The sequence below is a fragment of the Pipra filicauda genome, unplaced genomic scaffold, assembly GCF_003945595.2.
Source record: "Pipra filicauda isolate LSUMZ 115617 unplaced genomic scaffold, ASM394559v2 scaffold184_size3518187_pilon, whole genome shotgun sequence".
Taxonomy (NCBI): domain Eukaryota; kingdom Metazoa; phylum Chordata; class Aves; order Passeriformes; family Pipridae; genus Pipra; species Pipra filicauda.
In genome coordinates this window covers 843,635-860,362 of record NW_024104292.1, presented here as the reverse complement: position 1 = coordinate 860,362, position 16,728 = coordinate 843,635, and the positions used below count along the sequence as shown (strand labels likewise).

Genomic DNA, 16,728 nt, shown 5'->3' with positions numbered 1-16,728 from the left:
CACACTGCAGGCCAATTCAGCAGCAGGCTTCACAGTCATACGACCCCTCTTCAACTTCAAATGCATGAAACTGAAATGATTTCTTCCAAATCTGTGTATTCACATAGACTCACTCTGTGAGACATTTTTTATGTATGGAAAGCATTCTGTTCCTGAAAAGAAATTCAAATTTTCCACCAGCCATCTTGGGACTGTGTAGATAACTGCTGCAAGTATAACTCTTTTTCCGCAGGAGAAATGTGACCAGTAACTGAAGCTCAGGGGAGCCAGTACCTCCAGTTTTATATATGCCTGACTAGATGCACCGATACTGCTGCATCACTATTCACCTTTTATAAAAGGAACACCGTCTACTTCACAAGGGGAAGGAATTAATGCAGGCCTGTAATACTGTAATTCAAATGAGTGTAGTAAAAAGTAGAAAACATTACAGCATTAAAATCACTGGTTTTCAATATACGTATGTAAATTAAGTGGTAGCAGAAATAATTCTGCAAGACAATGACAGAAAACACCCTTGAAACAAAATTCTTACCCAGCACGTGTAGGTTTCATAATATCCCTTTTATCCAATAGTATAATTAAGGAGCACATATTTGACCTCTTTCACATTTTATAAGTAGAGGATTCTAAAATCCATAATCTCAATTACTCCCTTAATAGACTATCTTCAATTTTTTTTATTATCCGTTGACCTGCAGGATAAAGCTATTTAGAAGAGATGTTATTGTGGAAAACGCTGCCATAATGAAAATGCTGAAGGACAAAAAAATCCAATAAGGAGACTGAAAAACAATTTGAAAGTGCACTTCTCAAGTTTAATTTATTCAATATGCATACTGTGAAACATCTCGATGTCTAATCAGGTATTAACTTGGTATCAGCTATTACAGTCAGGAGGTTGCAGCAAGTTGCAAGCACTTGTCAGAAAGTAAAAGTCTGTGAACAAGAAGGTAGTTTAGCAGTGAAATGTAAAAGGTGGGGAAGAAAGCACATAAAGCTGCTGTGTTACCTCTTCTTCCTATGCTCATGTCTTTTCTTTTATAATTCTGTATTTTTTAGCCTATTTCCTGTGTGGCCATGCATCTGCATGCACCAAACCACTAAGTTTTACCAAGTAATCTCAGCCTACTGGTTTCAATCCTGCAGGGCACAATTAAGTAGGTTACTAGGAAAGTTAGCTCCTAATACAAAATTTGTTTTTTCCTTTTTCTATAAGAAACTGCCATAGAAAGTAGCTACATTTTGCACTCAAGTTTCAGCATGAGACAACCAATTTTCTCCTTTGTGCCTGGTTAGTTATGATTAAAAAACATTTCTTCGATTTTTGCAGCAGCAGCTCAGAGCCTGGGAAGGTGCTCTATGCAAAGAAACAGTCTAGCACAGCCTCTCTTGCTTCATCTATATGTGTGGCAGAATTATTTCTCTCAATGTGAATAACATTCACATTCTTCATAAATCGAGGATATCACACAACTCCACTTTCAATTCCCAACTGCTGCAAGTCTCACACATATGATAAATGGTCTCTTCTAGTAAGAAAAGTAAAACGTGTGGAAGAATCATAGATTCATAGAATAGTTTGGGCTGGAAAGGGCCTTAAAGATTGTCTAGTTCCAACCACCCTGCCACAGGCAGGGACACCTCGCACTAGACTAGGTTGCTCAAAGCCCCATCCAACTTGGCCTTGAACACTTCCAGGGATGGGGCATCCACAACTTCTCTGGGCAGTCTGTTCCAGTGCCTCACCACTCTCACAGCAAAGAACTTCCTCCTATTATTTATTATCTGATCTAAACCTACTCTCTCTGAGCTTGAATCCATTCCCGCTTGTCCTGTCACTATATGCTCTTGTAAAAATACCCTCTCCAAAGCAAAGAAGTAAGCACAAAAGCAAGCAAGTATTGCATCATACTTACAGGGAGCAGACTTAGTTAAAGTTAGGTTTATAATGGAAATATCAGCACTAGTTACGAGGTTGATGCAGCAGCAAAGATCTGCTGATTGTAGAAGTCATATGCAAGCCTAGAAGATGGGCAGAGCAGCACTGCAAGTCCAGGGGCACTACCATGACCTAAACAGGGCCGGAACCAGGTGATCTTCAAGGTCCACTTCCAACCTTCCAACCCAAACCATTCTATAAATCCATGATACTCTTACTGATGCAATGCATCGAAAAAGAATGCTGAACAGGGAAGCTACACGGAGGTAACATCAGTGAGGTAGAACTAGCAGGATTCAGTATTATTATGCTCCCTCAGCACTTCAAGCGTAGCCAGTGCCCCTCCCATGCGAACACTTGGAAACTCCGACTGCGGGCTGCTGGTGCACTGCTGTGAGACAGCCGGGGTGACTAACCCTTTCACGTACGTATTCCTTTCACGTACGTATTGAGATTGCACGATTAGGGGAGCGAGGCATTGCCCTGACTTAGATCTGTCCCGGGAAGGGGCTGATAGGAAACAAACTACACCAGCGTGAGGTGACAAGGGTCAAGTGCCTCCCTCCCCCATAACGCCCATTTTATATTCGGCGCGCGCGGCCCCGCTGCCGCCACGAGACTCCATTGGCCACGGGGGGAGGGGGCGGGGCTCGGGTGGCTGGGGGCGGGCGGAGCGGGCAGGTGCGCATGCGCCCTTTACTCCTGGCGGCGGGCTCGGGGTCACGCGGCGGGAGCGGCGGCCGTTGGCGCCACGGCGGCCGGGAGGGCCCAGGCGGCGGCGGGTACGTGCGCGCGGCTCCGCTCCCTCCCTCACTCTCCTCGCCCGCTCCCGCCTTCTCGCGGCCGCTCTCCTTTCTCCTCCTTTCGCGCTGTGCCCCCTCAGCTCTGGTGGACCCAGCTGCGGCCCCGGCGGAGGCTCCCAGTGACCGAGCAGGCTCCGAGCCTCTCGCATGCTCCGTCCCCCGCGTTGTACTGCGGCTGAGCCGGGGCGAGCGTGGCGTTTGCACTCTCCTTTGGCTCTTGTCCTTTCGGTTTTAGATCTCGGCTTTGTGTTGGTCATCCTCTACGTTTTTCCTCTCTTTGGGAGTGTGTGTGTGAGAATCTAGCTTGCTCCTTAGTTACATTGATAAACTTCTGCTTTGTGGCTCAGACGCTGAGTAAGGGGGGGCTGGCAGGAGCCATGGTACTTCTGTCCCTGCTGATGCTGTAACAAGCTTGAGATTCATTGCTTTAATAACCTTGTACCGAGAGTATCTTATGAATAATTACTTCGGCTTTACACCTCACCTGATTTCTTTAGAGTTTTGCTCTTTTATCTGTGATATTGTGTCTATGTCTAAATATACTAAGTATATATACTTATCTTAGTATATATATCTAAATATATATACTTATCTTAGTGTATTTAGACATAGATACAATATGATACATGATGCTGAAAATAAATCTTTCCAGGTGTCACATGTTGGTTAAATCGTTAGAGGGGTGTGAATTGTTCATTAGTAAAAACCTTCTGGTTTTTTAGAATTAAGCAGTGGCTTTTGAAAGTCATTGTCACAACCAAAGACTTTCAAAAGTCTTTGATTTGTTTTGTGAGAGTATTTTCAGGGTTATAAATATTTAAAGATACAATAAAGTATTGGGGAGGGGGTGTGAAATTTTGGAGTAGGCTGCATATCAGATGAAGAAGTCCTTTTTTTTTTATTTTTGTGCAGATGAAAATTATAATAGCAGGGAAAATGGGAAGCAATCCGTAGAACCAGCAGATTCTGATTTCACAGTGAAATCTACAGGGAAACAGAATTTGAAATGGCTGTGTAAGACAGCTTGAATAAAAAAATTGTCAGTAAGCAATTTCAGCTTTCCAGCGAAATGCTTGGCATGCAAACTGTTAGAGTTTCACAGTCGTCAAAGCAGAAAACCTTGGACTGCAGCCAAAATCATTAACAAGCTCTGTACAAGGGCTATGAGAATATTTCAATACAAATCACCTAGGTGACCAGTCTGCTTTACTGTGTGGTGTGCTTTTCAGTAGCTTGTGGGTTTGTTTTTTAAATCTTCCCAGGAATGGGTATGGTGTTCTCTGTTCACTTTGCAAATGTGCATGGCTGGTCCACAAAGTAGAATGTGATACTATTGCAGAGTTTGGTACATAGCTCAAAATAGCTCAGAAACAGTACCTTTTGTGACTGTGACAAAGACAGTGCCAGTGTTGTTGATTATAATTAGAATCATAGAATTGTTAAAGTTGGAAAAGACCTCCAAGATCATCAAGTCCAACTGTGAGTTGGAACAGATGTGAACAGTTGTAGCTCACACACTTAGATACCGTGATAGATTTGGCAAAGTTATGGCAATGCCTGTTTTTTATAGCTGGTTTACCTATGTAATTTATGCACAATTTCTGTTTTTCTTTGTGTTGTTCTCATAGAAGTTGATTATTCACGATATCCAAAGATGAAGAGGAAAGTTACAACAGCTGGGAAATTGAGGCATAGTCCTAATGAAGAAGCCATGCTTCTGAAAGAAGAATATGAAAGAAGAAGAAAACTGAGGCTACAACAAGTATGTCTGTATTTTTCCATGGTTTGTATTTCATGTGATGCTATAACAAATAATTTAGAAAAAATCAACTGAAAAATAATTTAATGTAAGCTAAATTTCAGGGTAATAGTATTGTAGAATCATGGAATTGTTTAGGTTGGGAAAGACCTTCCAGATCATCAAGCCAACCATTAACCCAGCACTGCCTAGTCCACCACTAAAACGTGTCAGTAAAGTATTTTCTGGCCAGATGGTTAATGGAATAGTAGATGAGATGGAAAGCTGGAAGGAGAGTGGACTTATGTTGTGGAAAGTCTTGCTGCAAAAAGTGTTGGGGTTTTTTGAGTTGCTAACAAAACATAAATGCTATTTCTACAGGTTAGAGAGCAGCAGAAGTATATTGCCTTGCAGATAAGGCAGAAGGTAAAGCAGAGGAGAGAAGAACAATTGCATCAGTTAGAGGAGGCACTGAGAGCTCAATGGCAGAAAGCACAGGATCAAAAGATGAAAGCCCTGGAAGAACTGTATTTATCAAACTTAAGAGCAATTGGTGAGGGTCACCGACAGGCCAAGGAGAATGTAAGTAAATACAGTATTAAATTATTGTGTTGTGGTTTAATCCCAGCCAGTAACCAAGCATCACATAGCTCACTCCCCCACCAGTGGGGCACAGGAGAGAACTGGAAGGGGAAAAAGGTCGAAAACTTGCAGGTTGAAATAAAGACAGTTTAACTGGGAAAGCAAAAGCTGTGCACGCGGGCAAAGTAAAACAAAACAAGAAATTAATTCACTGCTTCCCATGGGCAGGCAGGTGTTCAACCACCTCCAGGAGAGCAGGGCCCCATTACATGTAACAGTGACTTGGGAAGACAAACCATCACTCCAACTCTCCTCATCTTCCTTCTCCTTCCCTGAACTTTATATACTGAAATGATGTCCTGTAGTGTGGAATATCCCTTTTGTCTGTTTGTGTCAACCTGTCCCAGCTGTGTTTCTTCCCAAATTCCTTGCCAGTGTGGCAGTACAAAAAGCAGAAAAGGTCTTGGCTCTGTGCAAGCACTGCTCAGCAATGACAAAAACATCACTGTTATCAAACCTATATTCATAACAAATCCAAAACACAGCCCCATACCTCTGCCAAAACCAGCACATGTTGTCAGAGGAGTTTTTTATGTTCTTAAAATAGCAAGATTGCTGTTTAGTTTTGTTTTTATAATAGTTTTAGTTTTAGAATCCTAATACCTAAACAGACAACTTTTTTAAGAATGAAAACTTTTTAGAAATGGTTACGTAGTTTTTTGCAGATGCCTTTTCACAAGACTGCTCTACAGGCCTATCTGCTAAGGCTTTTGCTATGCAGACTTTAAAGGTTATTTTTTTTGCACTAGGTTGTATACATATATTATAGTGTATGTTTGTGCTTGACTAAATTGCATATGGTGACTCCTTGTCTCAATTATGGCAGTAATATACTAGGTTTTTCTCTAACCTCTATCTTGTCTATGGTTAAGATAATACACTTAACATTTTTTCCCCTTCAATGCTCAAGTGACATGGAAAGCCTTGGTAAGAGCTTCAGAGGTCTTTGACTAGATTGCAAAATGATGTCACTTTTTATTCTGCACCTATAAACTGGTTTCACTGTCTTTAAAATCCTGTAACTTGTGTAGGCTCTGTTTGAGAGATCATTGTGGCTGTTGGGTAGAAATTTTGTATAGATTTGACTCTGAACTGGGTTTATAGAAATCAGCCAGTGGTCCCACGGATTTCTTACATGAATTTTGCAAAGTAGCTTACTTCCTGAATTGGTCAGGATCTTTAACACAAGTAAAATAGCATTATGCCTTTCCATATCTGTGTCTTTAGATCAACTTCTTTGTAAAGTCCTTTCCAACGCTAGGATGGGTGAATTTCTGAAAGACTGTGGAAGCAGTGTCATAAAAACAGAGAACGAATGATAAAGAAATGTTTCTGTTGATACGTGACTGTTGCAGTTAATGACTGAAAGGTAGTAACACGCTTTCTCTACACAGTCCACATTTGCTAAGCTGTGTATGTATGTAACTATATTTATATTATCCTCTTTGTCAAACTGATGCAGAGAGAAGCTAAGGTTTCTACATCAATATTTGGTTAAATTGGCTAAGGAATGTGGCAGGTTTGCTGCTGTTGGTGGTAGAGAGGAAGAGAATAAAGATGGCAGAAAAAGAAAAGTTATTATTTTTACCCTAATACAGTTAGAAAGTCGTTTCTAGCTTGTGCTTCTTACCAGCAATACGTAATTTGAAATATCACACTGGCAGTATGAGAAGTGAGTAAAATCTTGTATTAAGTGCTTACAATATTTTATTGTTAAGGAACCTGACTTAGAAGCTCTGGCAAAGCAAGCAGAAGAAAGGAAACAAAGAGCAGAGACGAGACATAGAAAAGCTCTGAAAGAGCAGAAGTACCAGAAAGAAAAAGTTCTTCATGAGCAAGCCCGGTATGCAATAGTTGTTTAGTTTTATTAAGAATGCGTTTTACAGTGTCACAAGGTGAAAGGCAAAAATTTTGATGCTTGGAGCTTTTTCATACTTGAAATTTTATGGGCTAGAGAATTAATGGTCATGGACAATGCTTGTGGCTTTTGATAAGAGCTGTAGCTATAAAACCAAGACAAAAATGTCTGGTATACAAGCTGGCCTTATAGACTCTCCATGAGTGGGGGAGCTTTCATCCCTGTGTTGCTATTTTCAGTCAAGCTTGTTGGCTGACAGCTGTTCAGTGACATGAAGTGAAATGTTCTCAGGCCAGTTTCTGATGAAGAATTACCCACTTGAAGAAAAAGACCTATTGCATTAGTCATGGTCTTCCTTGTTAGGATTTTTTTATTAAGCAGATTGGACCAAAATTGAGCTGGCATGAAAAATTATCTGTGTCCTCTTGGGGATAGTTGTGCTTGAGTCGATCTGAGACCTGTTGATTAAATAGTTAATTTTGTCTACATTTGAGCAGTTAAAATCTGGTGAAGTGACATGGGTGCTTCCTTCAGAAGTGGAAAACAGGGATTTTGCACTGTTCTTTAGAAGGTTGCGTGTATTAACATTTTTGCATTACTTGAAATTAATTTTTAGTGGTGCCTTCCAGCGTAAGTTCTCTTGACTTTTCAGTGTGCTTTTCCTTATGTCTCAAACATTCAGTGCAGGTACATCGAAATCTGTTTGGTTTTAGGTTTGCTTTTTATTTTGTACAGTGCTCTCACTGTTGCTTGAATACTTGAATAATTTTGCTTCTTTTTTTTGTTTGTTTGTTTTGTTTTGTTTTGGTGGGATGTTTGGTTTTTCCCCCCAAGACGAACAGATGCGCGTAAACATGCTCTGGAAGTGGAAAGGCAAAGAGCAGCGAAAGTTGCAAGCCTACCACCCCCTCCACCACGTCCTTTTGAGGTATGTATCCATGATGCAATAGTGATCACAATTTCAGGGTACCATGTAATGTAATGATTTGTTTACTGGTCTGACTCCTCACAGCAGGATATCTAAAATTGGTATTTGCATACTGTAAGGAGAGTGGTTCAACAAAAAACAAGAGAACTAATGAATTATGTATTAACAGACTTCATACTACTAGACTTTGGTATTTTACTTCTGATCTCTTGTTAGGTGTGATTTTTATTTCTTGTCATCTGAGATCTTATTTTTGTGGTTAACGTGTCTTTTTAAACTTTTTTCATTATCTCATTTTCACTTAGTAGCCACAGTGGTATTAACTCTACAATGATCTTTCTCAGCATGTACACACCACCTCAGCTTTCTGTCACAATGATGCAGTAATAGCTTTTTGTTTAGTTCTGTAATAAAGACATTACTACCTTTTTAGCTGTGGGGTTTTTGTTGGGTTTTTTTGTCTCCAATTTCTTTGGTTCTTGTAGGGAATGCTAAATATAGGGTAAGCTGTTTAATTTTGATAGAAAACCAGCACCCAAGGCTATTGAGGAGGCTGTAACCTTTTTAGGGGTAACTTTGTACCTCCATCATGCTGCTTTGATTTTACAGAGATTCTGCATAGGTGTAGAAGCTCCTGTAGGATTGCAGATCTATGCTGCAGAAGGAACATTATGTACATTTTTCTTTGGAGTTAACTTTTAGTAAGTTTAATTTAACAGAACTTCATTAATGCAGAATTTAAGTTGCCTTGTCTGCTGCTGTGCCCTTTCAGACCATTGGGTTCAGGGATTTTCAGACCGTTGGATTCAGGGATATTCAGACCGCTGAAAAGGAAAGGAAAGAAAGGATTGAAGTATACTTATGCCTCTCACAGCCAGTGAAGTTATCAAAACTTTTCCCAGCAACATCCAGCACTATGTACAGGTTAGGGTGCGGGATGATGGGGGTTGGTATTGTGTCTGGAAAAACCAATTAAGGTTTGATACTCACAGTTTGCAGAATGTTTAGAAGGAGTATCTGTATACTTTCATTTGCATCCCTCAGTACTTGCTTTCCGTAGGTCTCCTCACTGTCTGTCCAAGGACTTTCATATTATGGAAGTTGGATATGAATGAGGATTAAAGCAAGTGTTGGAGTGGTAAAGTTTGGGGTTATTTCTGGTGAATTAAGTACATGCAATATTGAAATTTAGAACATTTGGAATAAGAACCTGTATAATACAGTTCAGGTAAATTCACACACTCCTTCATGCTGCTGTTTTCCTCTACACGTGTAGAGGAACATTCTCCTCTACGTTGTTCCTGTTGTATCTGCTGTAGTGCAGATGAAGTCTGTATCAGTCCAAACTTTGAGTCTTTATTTCCTGCATTTCAGATGTTTCTGTTGCTCAGTCTGGCATTGTTGGAAAAGCATGAGGTGCTGCAGCATTGCTTTCTAGAAACTTTTGCAGTTTAGGATGTGTTTTATGTTGCATTCTATTTTAAAAAACCCCACAGGTAGTCACTGCAGTTAACCTCCATATTTGTAGATGATGTAACAGCTAAAATGACATGGTAGTTACTATTTAATATTTTTATCTAGCAACATCAGTAATGCATCCCTGCTTCTGTTTTATAAACACAGAATTTTCTCCTCGTTCTTTAGTCTTTTTTCACAAGGGTAGCATTAGACTTTGTTTTAGGGTTTCCCCAGGTTCTGGTACAATTGAATTTGTGACTGTGTTGGATGACAGGTCTGGGTCAGTACTCTGTTTAAGTATTGCAAAATCATAACTGCCTTTCCTAAAATCGATGTGAAAAAATTAATGCATTTCCACCCATGAGCAAATGTCATTTACTTGTCTTTTCAACAGATGTGATTTTAACTGGTTTTAGCAGAGTTTGCAAACATCTGGATTTTCTACAATGTGTGGGTTTTGTTTCTTTTATGAAGTTCATGCTCTGATAAGGGCAAATTGAATCAGTAATTCTGCAGACATCTTGAGTTTTTGTTGAGGAAAGAGGTTGCTCTGTTTCAATATATCACAGTGTGTCAATTTGTTTCATTTAAAGACTGGCTGACTGTGAGCCTTTTTCCTAGTTATTGTATCTGTATGGATTTTAATCCTTTTGTGGTAGGCCTGTGTTGCTGGGAGGGCACAGGGTGAAGAATAAAGTTATTTTCTTCAAAGAGTTGTTGGGTGCCATGTACTTCATGGGGTAAAATGCTAAGTAATTGAAAGATGAGAAATTTTATTCCTGTTTCTCTTTTGAGAGAGAGAAAACAAAAGATATTGACTGTTAGTTTGGGGGAGGTAAATCTGGGGCTTTATCTTGTAGATGCATTACTGAAAAGGCAGTGAATTTGAATTGCTTAACTTTAAAATTTTGTGAATTGCAGCAAATTACAGGGTCATCTGCATAACCACACTTGTTTTCTTGAATCAATTTGCATAAGGAGCTTATTGAATATAACTATAATCATAATCTGATGCTTTGTTGCAAGAAAATTGACTAAAATTTTATAAAATGGAGCTAGGGCCGTGCTGTTCATTGGATGATTACTTGGAATATAAGAAACACTTTCTGAAGATGCTCCTATTATTGTTACTTTGCCCAGTTACAAAAGAAGTATTTTTACTCTATTGTCATAAACAATTTTAGTTCTCAGAAAGATGGATTTCAGGAATTGAGGCCATATTTATTTAGACCAAATGAGGAGTTACTTAACTGAAGTTAAACTGTAAACACCACTTTATTAACAAGTGTCACAGAGTTCTTGTAAACTTTTTTTTTGGTATGATCTACTAGATTTTTATGTAATGAAAATAAACCCTAAAAAGTGTCACTATACTCTTATGGAGTATTCATAGCATTTGTAGAGTTGGGGTTGTAGCTTTTATTTTGGGTTTTTTTTCCCCCATTTCATGATACATTGCTGTTCCAGTTTTGCCAGATTTAAGTATGAGATTCCTTGCTTTTTGGGGGCAGTAGGGGGAGAGGGGAAAGAAGGAAAGAGTTACAAAACCTTGATGCAGAGTATGGTATTTTATTCAGCCTCAGTTGCTTTTGACATTAACTGGAAAACTGTAGCCTCCAACATAATTCTCATGTCTTCTTAGCTTTTGAATAAAATTCTGAAGATTTGATTGATTACATGTAATTATTAATTATTGATTTGTTAATTTTACGTTTTTAAAATAATTCAGAAGACAGGTTTAATTGTACGTTCTGAAAGTAACACAGTGCAGGGCAAGCAGGTGGTGATCTGGCTAATGAGGTTTAGGCATGGGACTTCTCTGTTTTCAGAGCTATAATCAATATCTACAAGTGTTTTGGTTAGTGTAGAAACTGCTAAAATTCTATGTCTTTTATTGATTAAGAAAGTTAGCAACTATTTTTTTTCCTGCTAGAATAACATGCATTTACTTAAGGACCATAAAATAAGTTACTGAAGTTCTGTTGTGAAGGCTAAAACTAGTTTCAGCAGCTGAGGACCCCTCACTCCATGAAAGACATTGAGGTGGTGGAGCATGTTCAGAGAAGGGCAACAGAGCTGGTGAATGGTCTGGAGCACAAGTCTGATGAGGAGCAGCTGAGGGAGCTGGGATTGTTTAGCCTAGAGAAAAGGAGTCGCAGGGGGACCTTCTTGCTCTCTACAACTACCTCAAGGGAGGTTGTAGCCAGGTGGGAGTTGGGTTTTTCCCCCAGGTAGTAAGTGACAGGACAAGAGAAAATAACCTCAAGTTGCACCAGGGGAAGTTTAGACTGAATATTAGGAGAAATTCCTTTACAGAAAGACTTGTCAACCACTGTAACAGGCTGCTCAGGCAAGTGGTAGAGTCACCGTTCCTGGAGATACTTAAAAGATGTGGTGCTCAGGGACATGGTATGGTGGACTTGGCAGTGCTAGTTGGACTTTATGATCTTCAAGGTTCATTCCAACCTCAATGATTCTGTGATTCTTTGATTTTAATTTAAAGACTTCACTTTCTATAGTCTTTTTAAAATAGTAAGTGATAATCAATATTAAAATTTGTATGCCTAATCTTATGCAGAGATAAGTTTAAGATATTCCTGAGACTTAATGCTGCTCTTTGTGTATATGCATTTGTTTACAGTCATGTTAGTTTTAAAACACTCAGGCTATGAAACCTGCTGTTTTAGTTACTGTGGACCAGAATCTCTTTTAGGGAAAAATCTGAGGAAGAGGAAGCTGAGAGAAAATTAATGGAGGGGATGTTAAAGAAGTACAATGGCAGGTCTGTATCAGGGCTTAATTAGATGTTAATACTTTTGGTCTATGTTTGGCCGAGCCACCTGTGGGAGTTTATCTTTTTCCTGCCAAGTTATGAGAAAACAAGCACTGATAAATGGGAACTTCCTCCTTGAAGGAAGAGTTTGGTACAAACTACAGTTAACTGGTGTCTTATTATTGGCTGACCGCCTTCTAAGGGCATTTGAAGGAGAAAGTGAAGAGGAGGAGGATGAAGTAAGCCCCTAGACTCATTTAGAAAAGACCCCCCTGAGGTATAGCTTGCAAGCTCGGGGGGAATTCCAAAGTACACACGCATGCGCAGTAGGGGTACCACTTACATAATATTGGGAGGGACTGAAGGCCTCTAGTTGGGCATTGCTGGCCACACCTGCCCAGGTAGGCGTCACCAATTAGTTGTATAAAAAGCAGATAGCTCATGCTGGGAGGGAGAAGTAAGCTTCACATCAAAGGACAATGTTGCCTTTTGCGGGGACACCCGCCAACTCATGAGCCTGCCGACACTCCAAGGATGCAACTTCTGCTATGGGTAGTTTTAGGCATTCTGGGGTCAGTAAGATAACTTCATAAGTAACTTCTGGGTGACTGGGGGAGTCGTACTGAGGGCTTATTTTTCTCCTTCTTCCTCTCTCCTGTTTTTTTTTGTTTTGTTGGCCACCTCTTGATGATAAATATTGTTTTTTGTTGACCTTTCAATGATCTTTGGTTTCAATCTTGGCATCCTTCAGAACTCTCCCTGGAACACAGGTCCTACAGAATACTAAGAATACCTAACCTAGCTACCTCAGTACTGAGAACATCAGGCTGAAGCCAAAGAAGAGGGAGTGTCTCACGCATCGTTCAGACTTTCAGAAAAGAGTTGAAATGTGTACCCAAAATATTAAAAAAAACCCAGCAACTTAGCATTGTATCAATTGACACTTTGCAGTGAAGTTACAGAAAATGCTCTTTGGTCAGCTGATAATTGGACATAATTGTTCTGTGTTTCCTGGAGCAAGTCTGTACTTGGAAACTGTTACTTTGCTGTTAGGTGTAATTACATTGTGGATCAGTGGTTGCCCTGCTCTTAGGTGAGTGTGACAGATGTTGTAAGTGGGATTAGTGGGATTTCTATTAGTGCGTTAAACTCAAATGCTTTTGAGTTAGTGCTGTTGAAACATGACGCTGATGAATGTCCGTTTCTGTGGAGGAGTTTGCCTAAGACTTTTAAATGCTCTCAGTTGTTAAAGCCCTCTATATCTACCTTGTGCTGATGTGGTTTATTAATTATTACATGTATAAGTTTTAAACAAAAATATTTTCAGGAGAGAATTCGGGGGGGTGAATTTCTTTTAATAATGATCTAACTTTACAGATCATGTATTTTCTGTTTAATTGCTTTGCTAGAGATACTCTTCTGTGATACAGCTGTAGTTGTACTTTTCTTCCTAGACAGTGAAAAAGATTCCTCTGGTGAAGCCCTATGGTTCTGGCAACTTTTCTGTTACACGTTACCATATTTCTGGAGCTTATGTGGACAGAGAAGTGGACGAAGAGCAGGTGATTAACTCCAAGTGTTTGTGCTACAGGCTTCCTTATAAGTTTCTCTACATTGCATAGTGTCTGGATATCAGCTGTTTGGTTTTCTAGAACTTGTTTAAAGGTATGAAGTTATATAAAGCAGCCGCTACGCAATTCACTAAACAGAATCTTAGGGCAAACTTGTAAAGCCTGTTATGTGCTCAGTCACTTGGGGGATCACACCTGACACTCCCTCATAAACAGACCTCTATAAGAAGGTGAGTTCACAAGACTGGCATGACATTTGAACATCCAAATTGGAAGATTTTTGGCTTACGCTGAATTAATAGTTGCGACTACCTTGCTCTTCTCTCTTCCCTTCTTCTTAGCAATGTCCTCCCAGATTTGTGTTCATTTGTATTTGTGTTCATCTGTTCATGCAGTCAACAGTTTCAGCTTGCATAAAAGGTAGAAGTCTAATCTGGAGAAAAGGAACAATGAATAGATTTTTGCCAAATAGGAAAGACAAAGGCCAAAGTCTGATCAGATGAAGGGGAGGACCTGGAAGAATGAGAGATGGAGCAAGAGCTTAGCTTTTAGAGGTGATTTTTGAAAAGTAAACCAAATAACAGTTTGTTTTATTAGCAATGTGAGACCATATTCTAAGTTCCTGTTCTGGATCAGCCTGTTTTAGACTAGAAAAGGTCTCAATTTTTTTTTTTATTCAGTGCATTCGTGAATTTTTAATTCATAAACTTTTAGGTTTTCTTGATATTTGAAGGACTAGATCTAAACAATAGCAGGGGATACTGTAGTTTGCTCAAGCTTTGTCATTAAAAATTCCAAAATGGTAATTTTTTAGCCTCGCTTACATGGTATGATTTTTTTTTTCCTTAAATATTTTTTAATTTTCATGTTGGTAAGATTTTCCTCCTTTCAAAATTGCAGATTGTTTCTGGTTTCCTAAAAGAGTTTGAAAATGCTTCTGGATTTTTTTTTCCCCTTGTTTAAAATAAAACCGTGAGGGTAGAAGTACTCAGTCTGTGTTATCGACTGTATTACTCACTTTACCATGTATTATTTATATTTACCATGTAGGAAAAATGACCACTCTACTATAACAAATAAATTGTGCAAATGGTCGTCCCCAGTATAGCTTAAAACTGGAACACTTGGATACCTAAACTTATGAAATTTCTTTTCCAAAGGTAAAAAATTGGTTTGGTCCTGCTTTCAACTGAGAGTTATAAACATTCAAGGGTGTTTATATGGCATTGTATGTCTTTTATAAAGTGCTTTTGCTGTGGAATTATTCATTTATTTATTGTTACATATGCTTTAAACTATCAAAGAACTTCGTGGACTAAACTATTGATTGACTGCCAGCCAGATGCTCATTTAGCTGCTGAAGAAGAAGGGAAACGTTTGGAGGAACTACATAGGGAAGCAGAGAGGGAGAGAAGAGAGCAGCTTGAAAAGGCACATCTCAGAGGAAGTCATGCCTTGAAGAAGGTCCACTTGGCCAAGGTAGACAAAGTAGTTATGCCTGTTTTTAATATCAAAGTGACCGCTGTTATGTTGTATGTAGGTGTAATAAAGGAATACATTTACAGGAGGAAAATTAAAGGACTAAATGAAGTTTGCAGAATGTCTTAGAAAAAAAAGCAAATATTGTTTGCTTCTTTTGGCATCTGGAAGGAGTGAGAATGAAAGAACTCTAATTTTTGTTATCTGAATGTTTGACCAGCTATTAACCAATAGGTAATAATCAAGCTAAACTTTCTTAATAGGTGATGAGTTCTACTTTTCTAAATCAGCTTTAGTTGGAGTTAGTTATTCTGTACTTCAGGGGGAAAATAGTTTATTATTAAGGAGGTAACAGGCTTTTTTATTTTTTAAAAACTTTTCAAAGTTTTTAGTTAAAGACTGAAGTTCTGTTAACATGCAAGTCTGGAAATGTTGAAATTGTTTCCTTTAAGAAGGAAAACCCGAACTATTGGTAAAGGTCTTTATACTGAACACTACACTCAAAAGTTGTCTGTTACCTTCACATGTGTTTTTGGTGGCTAGAAATAGCAAAAGCTTCCTGTTTTATCAGTTGAAATATGATTGGCCTTGAATGAGTAACCAAACTAAAATGGGGAACTATGGAAATATTAATGATGCTCCTGAAGTTAAAAAAAAAAAGCCAAAACAAAAACCCACCAAACTTCAACTTTTTTTTTTAAAAGGTCTCATATATAATCGTAGCATGCCAAAGAATACTTAGTTCACATCTTAAAAAGTAGGAATTGCTGAAGTATATACTAACAAAAGTAACTTGCCAAAAGAAGTATTTGTTTACTTTGTAAAGTAGAAGATTTAATTTTGTTGAGGAAAGTTGGCTTACAAGCGTACAGTCTGATCCTTTATTTAACATTAGATATTCTAGGTATTGACGACTCCTGTGTCTAAAGGTCAGATACAGCCTTTTCCTGAGGAAGCATTTTCTCCCCTAGAATAAGATTAACTTTGAACATTAAGGATTAAACAGACATCATGGTAACCAAAGGGATGCATTTTGTCAGTCCTGATATATGACTGTCTGAATGTGAACACTAAAGGTTTATGTTATCCCTTCTTTATACTTGAAGGACAGGGAAAGGCTACTGGAAGAACTGGAGCAAATGCAGAGTATGGATCGGATGCGCAGAAGGCAGGTTGTTGCACAGATGCCACCTCAGCTTTTAGTGCCAGCATACAAACGCCTGGAAGTAAAAGCAGAATGGCAGAGAGAACTGGAGTCTGCATTTGAAGAAATGTACAGTGAAGACAGGAGTAAGTAATTTGTTGAAGATTGCTGAATCTGGTAACCCAGTAGAGGAGAGACTGCTGCAGCTGCCTGTTCCCAGGTCCAGCTGGTAGCAAGACAGCGTGTGCATTACAGTAGGTACACACACAAACAGGCTTTCAGTACACACAGGCCAGCATAGGTAACACAGCATTCACAATAAACACGAACAGCACAAATGGCCTCTTTCTATTTACTGCTCTGGTTGATCAGGATGAAAGACTGTTAGTGGG

The 16,728-nt window shown here is 39.1% G+C and overlaps 1 protein-coding gene across 6 annotated transcripts in view; it reads left to right on the top strand.

Moving 5' to 3' along the window:
• Window positions 1–2,683: 2,683 nt before the first annotated feature.
• CEP295 (centrosomal protein 295) overlaps window positions 2,684–16,728 on the top strand; it is a 43,232-nt gene continuing 29,187 nt past the window's right edge. For 4 of the 6 annotated variants that reach the window (XM_027735597.2, XM_027735593.2, XM_039380042.1 and 1 more), the window contains exons 1-8: window positions 2,684–2,724; window positions 4,374–4,507; window positions 4,865–5,065; window positions 6,844–6,968; window positions 7,818–7,911; window positions 13,597–13,704; window positions 15,052–15,192; window positions 16,299–16,482. In XM_027735597.2, the coding sequence (XP_027591398.2) occupies window positions 4,400–4,507; window positions 4,865–5,065; window positions 6,844–6,968; window positions 7,818–7,911; window positions 13,597–13,704; window positions 15,052–15,192; window positions 16,299–16,482 (961 nt within the window). In that variant the 5' untranslated portion in view covers window positions 2,684–2,724; window positions 4,374–4,399. Of the gene's footprint in view, window positions 2,725–2,831; window positions 2,994–4,373; window positions 4,508–4,864; window positions 5,066–6,843; window positions 6,969–7,817; window positions 7,912–13,596; window positions 13,705–15,017; window positions 15,193–16,298; window positions 16,483–16,728 lie in introns of those variants that run through there. The other 2 variants (XM_027735594.2, XM_027735598.2) reach the window with 2 other exon arrangements.